The following is a 13897-nucleotide window of genomic DNA, read 5'->3' as shown; positions in this document are numbered from 1 at the left end:
TTTAAAAATTGTAATTAAATTTTGTTCTTTGATTACATCATTTAGAGAACTTATTTATAATTTTTTGTCTCTTATGATAAAAAAATATTAAAGTTGTTGATTAAAACATAAAAAAGATATGAAAAGACTTTCATTCTCCATTTATAATATATTTTAATGTAATTTTTAATTAAGATATTATTTATTATTATTTAATGTATCTTAAAAATACATAATTAATCTTTTAAATTTCATTAAAAATTATCTGGTTATGTCTTCTTATAGTGAAAAGAAGGTAGAACTTTCTTTCTTAGAGTTAAAGTCAATTGGTAACAATGTCTGTTTGATGGTCTATCTCTTTTCCTTTTCTTCATATTTTTTTATGTTATATTTTTTCATCAAACATGACTAGATATGTAGTTATACAGGATTAATGTTTTGCCATTCTTTCTTTTTAGTTACATCTTATTCGGCTTTACACACGAAAGCGTATTATTAATTTTTCATTTAGCAAAGTATAAGTGTAAACAAATTAAATAAAATTAATTGTAATTAGAAAATAAAAATTATATAAATGTAAATGTAAAGTAACATAAATGTAAAAATGGGTTTATAATTTTATGGCATAAAATCACCAATCACAAAAATAAGAAAAGGAAAGAATTATGGTGTCAATTGAGTAATTTTGATGGATAATCAATCAGAATTAAATCAAAAAGTAATTGGCAGAATTTCACTAATTATGGTGTCAATTGAGTTTATGTGATTGATAATCAATTAGATTGAGATTTGATGCAATGAATAAGACCTGGAATTCTATGTTATTTTATTAATTGGCAATTATGTCTAGTGATATAAGCAGATTGCATATCGCATATCAGTGACATGTGCATGTGCTAATGTTGCTTTTAACGTTAAAGGGCCTTCATTAAGTGGGTTACATTAGGGGTCTTCTCGAATTGACACTTCTAAGTGGCATAATTTATTAGTACTCAGAAGAACATGGGCTGCTTCCGGAAATAAAATGTGGGACTTTAGATATGTCGATCTTTTGGATGTTAACATCAAGGAATCTATAGCAGAGACTAGAGCCCATGGGGCATCCTAGGCGATGTAAAAATAACATATAATTGATTATGGCTTTTTACAGAAATTATATATTATAATACTTGTTTACAATTAACTCTTTTAATGATATAACAACATATTATTCAATGACAAGATAAACAATTAAAATAAAATGAATGAAATTCAAACTCTTTCAATCATTAGCACAATGTCTAATGCCATTATCCCAAGGTGATGGTTGATATTTCTTGTCAATTGGTTGTCATCCTTTGGGAATGGACGGATTAAAGAAAGTGAAATGAGGCAAATGGTGGCACCTGTCACTCACTTGTATTCAATGACACATCGATTATGCCCCTTGCGATTTCAAGTAATCTGTCGATTAGAATCTACAAAATAGTTTAATTAATTGTGACCTCCCTCTGCTAAAAACCAGTCCCATCAGTACCTAAACACCATCATCTTTTTTTGTTCTCCTTTCTTTGTTCCTAATAATAGAAATTTTTTTTAATTCGTTTCATAAACTTAAGGCGGATATATTAATTTCAAATATATGAAATCTTTATTATGATTTTTATGAACTATTTATGTATACTGTTAAGATATATAGACAAATTGTATTAACTTTTGAATGTTAAATATATTTTAATTTATAGAAAAATAGCAAGTTGATTTAATATAGAAAATCATACTATGCTTGGTTGTATAATAACTTGGCGAAGACATGATACTCTGTGTTTCACGAGCTGAGCCTATTGATGTTAATTTAGTCTTACCAATTATAATAAAAACTGCATTTAGTAACGAATAGGGATCTTAATTAACTTCTTATGCAAGTTGAAGTTGGAGTCAAGGACTTTAAAATTTGAGACTAGGGCGAAAGAAGAAAGTGAGCACAAATTTGAGTGCATGTCACAACTTTCGTGATCGTGAAACTTTGGGAATTGGTGTTTCACTAGTTCTGGTCGCCGGAAAAGCCGTTACTTGTTCTCATGCAATGTTACAATTATATATTCTCAATATAGTTACATAATGAGATATAAACAAATAAACTACTAAATTGATATTAATATTATTAACTTAGATATCTTACTATGTATTGATATCTTCTTACAATTTAACACACTAATATTTATTTATATTAACCACGCTATTACTTAATTGAACAAATATTATAAAATAATAAATATGATAACTAATTTTAAGATATAATGAAAATATTAAAAAATCATAATAACGATTTAAGATATTCTAAAATTGAGTATTACATATTAATCCTTAAAATTATATAATTTTTGTTTAATTTTTAATTTGGACGTTGGAGTTGTGGCGTTGACGGAATTTATGAGGGCATAAAGTAATGATGTTATCCTTACGACATAGATCTCTCTCTGCCTTTGCGCTGAACCGCGGTCCACTTATGAGTTGGTCTACTCTCTTGTGTGGGCCGCTGGGCCCATCAAACAATACATCAGGGCGCTTCTAACTTTAATTTCTTCTTATTTTAAAACATTTTTTTGATAATTCAATTTATTTATTTATTGATTATTTTATTTTATACACGTATAATTTTAATTAATTAATTTAATTATAAAAATAAAAATCATTAGATAAATTAGATTGAGTTATTATAGTTATTAAATGGATAATATATACCATCCATAATATTTTGTAATTTATTAGATTGAATAGTATAAAATTCTATTAGTTAGACGTAGGTATTGCAAAATGGCCTCTAGACGCTATAATATTAAATATGTATCAATATTAAACTTTATTTTATAAATTTTTTTAAATATAGTATATTTTAAATGAATAAGATGAGTTGGACATCAATTTATGATTATTTTTTTTATGAAAAATGTTATAGATTAATTAAATTTTTTAAGACATTTTTAATATATTAAAATAAATCAATGATTTTTTACTACTTTAATATGACTCGATTGAACATTTATTCAATCCATTTATTTTATACCTTTATATATATTTATATATATATATATATAAAAGCTATCTCCAATCTTCAAGAGAGAATATAAAATATAAATTGATTTTTATTTATAATTTTGTGCAAGAGAGAATATATGTTTTAAGTATTTTAAATATATTTTATATAATCAAATATTAAATAATTTATGAATATAATTTTGATGTATTATAGTATACATTTTTTTTATTTTGAATCAATAAAAATGTATAAAAAATATAGCTTTTGAAATAATTATTTTAAAACTTAATTTTTTGCTAATTAATATAACAATTTTTATTAGATAATAATATAAAAATATATTATCATGTCAATAAATTTTGATTAAATTAATTAAAATTTTAATTGTATATATTTTTAAAAATAATTAACAATGAAATTTATATTCTTTTATTAATTATTATAAATACAATAATTTTATCAACGGGAATTAAATATAGTATATAATATATACAATGGGATGCTTAAACATAGTATGTTAAAAGGGAAATGACTTTTGTATAATTTAATAGTACAACGTTAAGTTTATTTTTGAATTTTTTAAATGCATATATAAATTAAAATAATAATATTATATGAATTTTAATTTTATAAATAACGAAAATTTTATTTTAAACATTACGAGACACATGATTCTTATTTTATTAATTTTTAATGCTTCATTTAAGGGCAAGCCTCCATTTGAGAGTATGCCCCAACTTGAAGATTTGAATTGAATTTTTTTATCTTGTTTCTCGTATAAAAGGAGAAACGATTGCCGCTGTCAGAACTTCAAATTTTGTTATTTGATTAAGCCTGCACCCTTATTTGGAATTTGAGATCAGAGAAAGGCCAGAATATATATATATATATATATATATATATATATATATATATATATATATATATATATATATACCTTTTCATTCATTTAAAGTTATAAATGATAGAATAAAAATATAATTATTATTTTTACTTAAATTTAACTATTTTATTTTCTTAATATGCTCTTTGCCTTCATATTTATTGCTCTAGTAATTTTTATATTATTATTTCTTTTTCTTTATTGATAAGAGTAAAGATAAATGTACGCATGATTAAAAAAATTACAATTAATATTATCTTAAATATTAAAATAACAGATAAATAAGTTTCCTCAAAATAAAAAATTAAAATAGAGAAAAAGTGGAAATTGATAAAGACTTACAAAATTAATATTTAAAAAAATGTTAAAGAATATTAGCACTCCTTTTGTAATAAAGAGTTATCCCCACGTCCCTGAATTACAACGTTTTCCCGTGTTGATAAAACAGTTGAAGCACAAACCAAAGCTATGTCATGAACACGAACTTAATAGATTGGTGCCAATTACTTCACCATTTTGCACTTTTGGGGGAGAACAGTATGCATTGATTAATTGGGCATTGTGATGTGGTAATGTCCGACATGCCTTGCAAAATGCAAATCCATTGATTAATTGTTATTGTCACTCTCACATCAATTGATTAATGAATAAATTAACCATGAACAAGTGGGTTAAAGAGGGATTTGCCGACAATGAGTAGATGAGAAACACGTGGCAAAGCATCGACGGCAATTAAACCTGATTCATATGGCATGGAGTGACTTAGAGTTGATTAGCATGGGAGTGTAGAGATGGGTTATGGAATTGCCCTCAGATAGATTATGAATCGCTAATTAAACTTAAAAAAGTGTCCCCTGAGAGTGTGGGAATGATAGAGAATGGATGGTGAATGGTGATGATGGGTATGGTATAATTAGTTGTACGGTCCAATCGAACCTTGCATATCACGTCGGTACTTACTCATTGAGGAGGGACCCACGGTTAAGAGCTTTCTTAAGATTGTGTGTATTTAATTGAATTGGGTCCTGTGTGAGCTATAAGCCATGTTCCAGTGCCACTCCCTTTCTCCTTCCCCCAATAATTGAATCCAAAGTTTCATATGCCATTTGTTTTAATTTGAATATAGGCCCAGCAACTTATCCCCTCTTTCGCAATGGAAGATATCTTCTTGCACATGTGTGTACTCGACCTGAAGATCGTGACATTACCTTCGATTCTCACTCTCTCTCCCTCCTTCTGTCACCATACTCCCACTTTTCAGCCTCGTTATGGAAAACGATGTACTAACTGATTTGCAAATTCTGAGTTAATGCCATACTACTCACGTACCTCCCGATAACGTTTTTCTTTTTCTAAAATATATGTTGAAATTAAATTGTATGACTACTTCTTTTATTTAAAAATGAAGCCTAATATAATTGAAGTAGGGAGAAGAAAAGCTCAAACAAGAGACAAATATAAATTAAAAAATTATTTTATTTGGATGGGCAAAAGAGTGAATAAAAAATAATATAAAAATATTCAAGGAAGGATAGAAATGAAAAAAGTCCCAAGTTGTTTTGATTTTTTTTCTCTTTCCTTCTTTTCATCATATTTGTCACCAAAAAAGAGCATAGTATTAGATAGATTTTCATAGTAGTGCATGTAAAGAAAACAGCATCAAGTACATTAAGTACATATTTATGTCTCAAAAATCACATTTATTTCAAAGCTATGTAGTGTAATGTAAAAATAAATAAATTATGTTTATTTATAAAGAGAATGATCCTTAACAAAAGAAAAGAAGGCATGCTTATCTATAAAAAAAAATTGGGGAATGGGGCCGTAAAGCCTTCCTAATGGTATACTGCGCACCACCCAGATGCTCGGCTAATTGTGAAAGGTATGATGAGAGAGGAAAAGAGACAGTCATATAAGATATATCCACAGTTTAAATCATTTAGAAAAGTCACCATGACACACCATAAATCATTTAAAGAATGAATTTCACATTTAACAATAGTAAATTTTTATTAAAAAACTGGTTTAATACATTAAAATTATAAAACACATTAAATAATTTTTAAATTAAAGTTAATATGTTTTTCAATAATTTATATAAAAATAGGTGAAAAATTGTGTGCACGTAAATTATATTTAATACAAAAAAAAAACCATTTATTAATATAACTTTTATCTAATGAAAATTAAGCCATTAACATAAATATGGCTTTGCACCAATATTATAATATTATATTACTATGAATGTACTAATAATATATTTTGTATGTTAATAAAATTATCGACGAATATAATATATCATCTCATTAGAATATATATATTAATAATTAAATTTTGATTTTTATAATTATTTTAATTGACTATTAATTATTATATTTAATTAACGAACAGAATGAGATGAAAAGTCTGAGAAAAGAAAAAAGGGAGGGGGGGGAAGAAGAGATATGCATGATAATGATGAGATTAAAAGGAACATTGAGAAACAGAAGCGTGGTGTTTGAACTTTAATGGCAATGGGTGATGAAATTGTTTCTCTTAAATTAATTCAGCGGCTATCGTGGAATTGACCCGTCGGGTAGTTAGCAGTTACCCGTTTTTGTGGATTGAATTTTGTGAATAGTTCGTAGTCCTTCCCTTTTTGGTAGAGGATCGTTTGATCCTTTAGGTACCCCCCATTATTAAAAGGGAAGTTAGCGGCTGTACATGTGCATGCCCGATATGGGACCATATTCGGCACAAGACACTATTTTATAGGGCACCCTAGCTAGTATATTGGACCAATTCTTAGAAATCTCCACCAGAGGGGGTTAAACATCAAGGGGAGAAAAATAGCTATATTTACGGGTTAATTAAGCTGTATAATTAATATTAGCTCTGAGTCATTTTTATTTTTCATGTTAATAACTATTAGTTATTTTAATTTTCTAATATCAATAACTAAAGTATTGTTATGAGTCACTTTTGAAACGTGTGTGGGGTGTATAATACAAGGCAGCTTGGAGATAATTGAGAGGGGACAAAGGTCATACGAATACCAAATACCTAAATTTGAAATAGATAGGATAGGAGGGGATGATAAGCACACGCGTGTGATATGATTTAATTAGTTTAAGCAATGCATGCATACATTATTGAAAGTTTACGCAGCCACATACATATACGTCTCAACTAAACCCCATGTTGGTAGGCCATTGCGAAATCTTCCGCGGTTGCCAACTTCACTGCGGAGACCACAGCTGTTAATTATATTATCATTCTCTTTTGTTCCCACCGCTCTTAATTAATTTTCTTTCTTGTTTCCTGCAACTGTGCTCGATCTCTTCTTTTCAATGCACCGACGACTCTGCATTCTATTTGTGTTTGGCGTTTCATGTAATAAATGTTGTTAGATAAACCATTTCCTCCAAGCTCTGTGTCGCAGTTCCCAGTAAAAATGTTAGCCTCTGTTTCATGCACAAATCACGACACAAACCTCTAAAAAAATTCCCAAGAATGTAATGAATTCATTCTGTTCTCGTTATCCCTCCTTGTCTCGGTATCTCATTACTTCACATACTTGTATGAATTAAAATTCTTTTTTACACATTTCTTATTATTAAAGAAATTTTATGTAAATTTTCTCACATAACCTAAGTCCAGGTTTTATATTTAATGGAATGCAAAATTCATCCAATAATGAGGGCAGATGTGGTGTCTTAAACTATTATATAAAGGAAAGAAACGTCAATTACTAAGTAACAAATATTTTTATGAATATATCTAAACAGTATGGACAATGTAGTTGACTCCGGGAAGCAGCTCATGTGCACGAATATGAAAAACTCGCCAGAGGGTATATTTGTATAATATGACGATGACGATAAGCCGGAGGGATTATAAGAATCTTTTCCCTTTTTTTTTTATTTAAAAAAATATGCAGTTTAATTCTTTAATCATTTTATGATTGAATAATGTATATATTATTACGTACGCCAAATTTAATAGAATATTGTTAGGGTGAAGGAGGCCACGCGATAATAATAATAATAATAATATGGCAAAGGGACAACCTATTATTATAATGTACAAAGGAAAAGGTTCTAGTATTCTTCTTTATTTGGGGTTTCTTCCAAACGCTCTTAGGCATATTTTTCATTTGTGCTACTTTTATGCCATTAGACATTTCTTTTCTCTTCTTTTGGAAGGAAGAAATAAATTGGAGATGCCTTTGGGTGTCTGTTTGTAAGCATGCATGCATACATATGGTGCTAGAAAATATTTGCTTATCTCCATGCCACAAACCAAGGGTTCAAATTTTCCACCTCCTTACCGACTTAAAAACTTTCTTATATTCATAAATTATATATATATATATATGCCGCACAGCACCAATGAAGGTCGAATATTTAATGTGACGTGGAAGGCCCTTCGGTAATTAATCAGCCGCCAACAACGACGCACTGGTTTAAGCTGCTGCTTTGCTTTTCTTTCGTGTTCTAACAATTAAATTTTACGACACTAAAAGTGTGCTAATGGTGAAATTTTTATGTAATTTTCATGAGATCATAACATATTGTTGAAAACTATTAAAAGAAATTCGTTCGAGTAATTTGAATTACACAAGGAACATAATAATAAGGTTTTATCATTGATAGTTATGATTAAAATATAAAAGTTGTGTAATTTTAAAAATTAATTATATAATTTAAATTAACCTTAGTATAATTATATATATCAAAAATCTTTTTTTAATTATTATAAGTGTTAAACTTTATGCAGTCTAGTTGGTTATGATGATAACTTTACAAGGGTCAAATGGACGAACTCCTGATAAAGTTGATTCTTGCTGATGCTAAAGCAAATCCTCCCCCCAAAATAAATAAATAAATAAATAATGACAAACTTTCCATCTTTACTTATTATTTATAATCTATATATCTTCTTTATAGGTCATCACAAGAAAAAAAATATACAACTTTACTTATAATGTGTGAAATATATTTATAAAAAGGATTTTTTTAAAGTATAATTTTTGGGTTCAGCAACATTATTTAATACAAGAAATTCTCACATAGTTAAAAGAAAAAAATAAATAAATGGGCAGTATAAGTTTTGGAAAACCACTACACCTTAAACTTCTAAACTACATAGATATGTATTTTAACATTAGTCTTTCATAAATTTAATCAACATTAATTCATATGTAGCTTTCATTTATGTATTTCAAAAGTTTTCTTAGAAAAACTTTATCTATGTTTTTGATTACCAATCACACTCAGAAGTTATATTTAACAAATCATATTAATTCACATAACTTCACTTAATTCTTTTGGGATAAATCGACACTTTTCATTTATTTTTGGTTTTATTTGAGCGATTAATGAAGCCGTGAAGTGGAAGGCAGGAGCCGAATGGGTGGATCGAGCATACACCGTTGATGTTAGCATATAACTTTTTAAATAAATGTGGGGCAAAGCCCCCAAAACCGAAAGATCTACACCATTACATTAGATCAGATAAATAAAAGCATTTTTTTGGCTCCGATAACATATGACACTGATTTCTCTTGGACAATTAAATTTCCAAATGAGGCAACTACATCTGCATGGTGGAAAACAACTAACAAGAGATTCATCCAAGTCTCTAAAGAGCATAAAAAATTATTAATATCTGATTCGAGAAAAGTATATATTATATATATAGGTTTTACAGTTCATGCGGGCCACAGGGTCGACAGCTAATGATATGCAATAATTCAGAGTCCCTCCTCCCCTGTTTTTTAATGTGTTATGCTTGTTTGAGTTATTTTTAACTATAAAGTATGTCAGATTGATGAATTTTGCCTTCCTTAATAGGTTAATGTTCTTCCCCTTTCTAATTCTGATTAAGTTCTAGGTCGAGTTGAAGAGAATATTCTTTCCTTTTTTTATGTATAGATGGCTTCTTAATTCTTATCTTGTCTTGGTTTTTGAGAAAAGGTAACAAAAATTATGCAGAAAGCAGCATATGGAGGAAATTAAGTTATAAAGAAAAACAAATAAAACAACAGAAAGAGGAACACCACAACCCTTAATTTGCGCTTTAACTTTATAAAATATAAACATGTGCTTTGTGCATTTCTGTATGTATACATTACATACATATAGAATATATACATATATATATATATATATATATACACACACACACACGAATAAGCACTATTATTAATTTTCTCCTTTCAGGCTTTTAGCATTTACAATTATACTTTCACAAATTCAGCGTTTAGTTTGTAACTGATGAAAACTTAATACTAAATATTTTAACGTGATCAAACATGCCCAAATTTCAGAGAAAAAATAATAGTTTTACTTGGCAGAGACGTCTCAATAGACAATATGAACATGTTTTGTTGCAAGACTTTGTTATTAATGTGCAAATATTAGAATTCCTTTGATTTCTTCTTGTGATTTTTACAAAAGCATATTGTTTCTTGTTGGAAATAATGATACGAAATCTAATCAAGGAATATTTCCCACCTTATGGGCAAATCAATATAAGTTGCTTAATTATATTGGATGAGTGAAACTTTGGTCAATATATAATTATAGATAATTGTGCTAAAATTTTCAACCGACAAATTCAGCTACCGGATGATATAATGTTCATAATCAAGAAAAGAGCGTTTATTTAACGGTTCGAATAAGTTTCTGTCTAATTAATTAAAGAAGAAATAAAAGCGGAACTTTAATTTCATTTGTACAAAGAACTGTTGCACATGTGAAGACCATACATGCCGGTGGGATGGTTGTGGAGTTAATGAAATTTTAATAAAACCATTATAAAATTAATTTTAAGTGAAATCACTAATGCGCCCAATAGTTAGTTGTCTATAATAAAATTTTTGCTTAAAAGTGGTAGGTTAATTATTGAGAAAAAGATGCTTTGTAAAATACAGATACATTCCTACAGTATTCAAAACAGTTAGCACGAGGGAACTAATAGAATACTTTCCTAATTTCATTCTATAGCTATAACCCGTTATCTATGCGTCTACGTGATCAATATCGCTGTATATAACTTCAATCTTATATTAATTTTGTTCTTACTTTGTAAAATAATAGTCAATATTTTAAATGAGTGCAGACAAAAGAAGAAATAAAAGCATGTTACCTTTGAAAATGGAAACTATGATCAGAAGAGTAATCTGCAGCACTCAATGAATTTCAACATATAAAGGATAACATGCATTATTTCTAATAAAAATCAAAAGAAAAACATTGTTCTTTCCACGTTGTGATGGAACTTTTCATAGAAATCATGACATGGATGAATTGCACATAAAGCTCAAAGAGTAAAGAATAGATAGATCCTTTTTTTTCAGACACAAGTTTTCCAGCACTAGCATAAGGGTATTTCGCATTCCGCTTTTCACAGACATAGACGGCCAGAACTGTAGCTTGTGACACGGAAATTTTCCTATTGCTATTTTTAATTGCTACATCTTTGCATATTCCCATTGCTGTCTTTTTCTTCAGGAGACTACAAAAAAAATATAATTCAGGTTTTAAACAATGAGTCTCAGTCAGTCAAGTAAAATAATTTCTGCCACTTCTTAATACGTTAGTTCCTGCTGTAACTCTTTAAGTATCAATTTTTTTTATCTTCAGTTACAAGCATTTTTTATAATATAATGTCATCACTTGATTTTAATATAAGTGAAAGTACCCCACCATTCTTGCAAGAGACATCAATGTTCACACCTTCGAAAAGACACGCTATACTGTTCAATTTTATCAACTCATTTTTTCACCTTGCCTTTCTTTCAACTCAAACATATATACAACAAGAATTCCCATTTCACATTGTTGAATTTCTATCAGATAGATGAAGCATATAATTGTAATTCAACCCATATATACATTGAAATAAAATAAAGAAAGAAAATACAAGGAACCTTGTTGACTATGACATCTCTCATGGGGCCTCGCTCTTATATTAGTTCAACTCTTTTTCTAAGCTGCCAGTTCATTTTCCTTTCTTCATATCATCACTCTCCCTCACATTCTCTCTATCACAGCCCCTCCTATAGCTTAGGTTCAGTGCCACCCCTTCTGACATTTCATAGGAATAAACAAACTTTGTGTTAACCGAAAAGGTTTAAAGGGAAAACTACAAAATGGGAAGACACTCTTGCTGTTACAAGCAGAAGCTTAGAAAGGGTCTTTGGTCACCTGAGGAGGATGAAAAACTTCTGAGGCATATTACCAAGTATGGTCATGGATGTTGGAGTTCTGTGCCTAAGCAAGCAGGTAATCAAAATCCTCCTCCTTTAATCATGTTTATCATATTATAAACAAAAAATGGTTATTAATTTTCTTGTTAATGACATGTATTTTGGCAGGTTTGCAGAGGTGTGGTAAGAGCTGTAGGCTTAGGTGGATCAATTACTTAAGGCCTGATTTAAAGAGAGGAACATTCTCACAAGAAGAAGAGAACCTTATCATTGAACTTCATGCAGTATTAGGGAACAGGTAACTCAGTTTCTCTCATGATTGAATTATCTCTTTTGCCTTTTCTCGTGTGGGTAACTTTTTTTGGTTTATATTTCCTTAACGTGCATATTTTGTGCTGTTTCAGATGGTCTCAAATTGCAGCACAATTGCCGGGGAGGACTGACAATGAAATAAAGAATCTATGGAACTCTTGCTTGAAGAAGAAACTGAGGCAAAAGGGTATAGACCCTGTGACACATAAACCACTGTCCCAGGTTGAGAATGGAGAGGACGATGGTAGGAGCCAAGAGAAAGCACCACAAGTATCCAATGAACTGAACCTACTGAAATCAGAGAGCTCCAAGTCAGATGCAGCTTCCTATGAGCAAAGAACATCATCAATTTCCCCGAAAGCCCACGCACCCGAGATGGATGGTTCTGGTTCTTGCAGCTCCAAGATTTATAGCAAATGTGACAGCAATTTTATGACCAATTGTTACAGCAAAGACTTGTTCCTAGACAGGTTTATGAGTAGCCGCCAGGAAAGCTACCAGCCCTCAGATTTGATGGGGAATTTTCCCATTCAGATGAGTTATGCCACCACTGAGTCTCTTCCAAATGATTCAAACTCTAGTAATTGGTTCAGCCAAACTGGAAGGCCTTTTGATATGAACTCAGAATTTCCTTTCAATGCCACTTCTGTTCTTACCCCTACAACCAACATGTTTCTTCCTAATTCTTTTTGCTACAAACCTTCACTTGCTGTTCCCTCTGACAATGTTTCCACAGCCTATGGATCCCATTATTGGGAAGCCAGTGCCTCCATCAATAGCAATAGCAGCAATAGGAGTAATAGCAGCACAGAGTTGAGAAGTAGCAGCCCCATGAACGTACAGAACAGTATCCTCTCTTCTTGGGGGTTGGCAGATTGTAACACCTCTACTAAAGAGGCCCAAATTCATATGATGGAAAACCATACAGAAGAAGCTAAGTGGGATGAGTACCTTCACATTCACAATCCAATCTCAATGCTGGCTTCTGTACAAAACCAAGCCCCTGAATCTTTATGCAATGAGGTAAAGCCATCCATGCATTTGGTATCTGACACTTTAGGGGCTATATTACCTCATACCAAACAGCAAGAACTGTCACAAACTTCTAGTATCTTTTCTAAGGACATCCATAAGCTCAGGGCAGCTTTTGGACACATGTAGAAGGGTTGGAGAAAAACAAAATATTTTAGAGGAGTTCCAATTCAAGGGATTGTTGCTATTCTTAGTACAGGTGTGTGAAACAACAGATTTTGGTCTTGTACATAGGTCTGATACAAAACATTTCACTTTGTTAACATTTGTGAGCCAAACCATTTGTCTTTACTTTCTTCTTCTCGGGTGTGGGGTAGAATTGTAGAATAAGGATTGTTTTCCTGTCTTCTTTCTACTCTTTTTTCTTTGCTACACTGTAACCGCAATGGTGCATTTCCATAGCCATCACAGATGTTTATTGGTCCATGCCAAGTTTCATTTTCATTTTTATGCCAGGGACTGACTTAGTTACTTTACC

At 30.1% G+C, this 13897-nt stretch overlaps 1 protein-coding gene across 1 annotated transcript; it reads left to right on the top strand.

The window, feature by feature from the left end:
- Positions 1 to 11890: 11890 nt before the first annotated feature.
- Positions 11891 to 13665, top strand: LOC113873566 (transcription factor MYB61). The gene is made up of 3 exons (XM_027511730.1): positions 11891 to 12151; positions 12244 to 12373; positions 12480 to 13665. Exons 1-3 carry the CDS (start codon positions 12019 to 12021, stop codon positions 13546 to 13548), a joined length of 1332 nt encoding a protein of 443 aa, XP_027367531.1. The 5' UTR covers positions 11891 to 12018; the 3' UTR covers positions 13549 to 13665.
- The last annotated feature ends 232 nt before the right edge of the window (positions 13666 to 13897 follow it).

This window comes from Abrus precatorius, unplaced genomic scaffold (assembly GCF_003935025.1).
Source record: "Abrus precatorius isolate BTA unplaced genomic scaffold, Abrus_2018 Scaffold7, whole genome shotgun sequence".
Lineage (NCBI taxonomy): Eukaryota > Viridiplantae > Streptophyta > Magnoliopsida > Fabales > Fabaceae > Abrus > Abrus precatorius.
The sequence above is the reverse complement of the archived record's forward strand: the minus strand, read 5'-3'. Positions and strand labels throughout refer to the sequence as shown.

What these genes read in the sequence shown, in the direction of transcription:
- LOC113873566 (XM_027511730.1), top strand. Translation starts at nt 12,019, where the DNA reads ATGGGAAGACACTCTTGCTGTTACAAGCAGAAGCTTAGAAAGGGTCTT. An exon ending in TTCTGTGCCTAAGCAAGCAG is followed by an intron (nt 12,152 to 12,243) that starts GTAATCAAAATC and finishes GTATTTTGGCAG; the next exon opens with GTTTGCAGAGGTGTGGTAAG. An exon ending in CATGCAGTATTAGGGAACAG is followed by an intron (nt 12,374 to 12,479) that starts GTAACTCAGTTT and finishes GTGCTGTTTCAG; the next exon opens with ATGGTCTCAAATTGCAGCAC.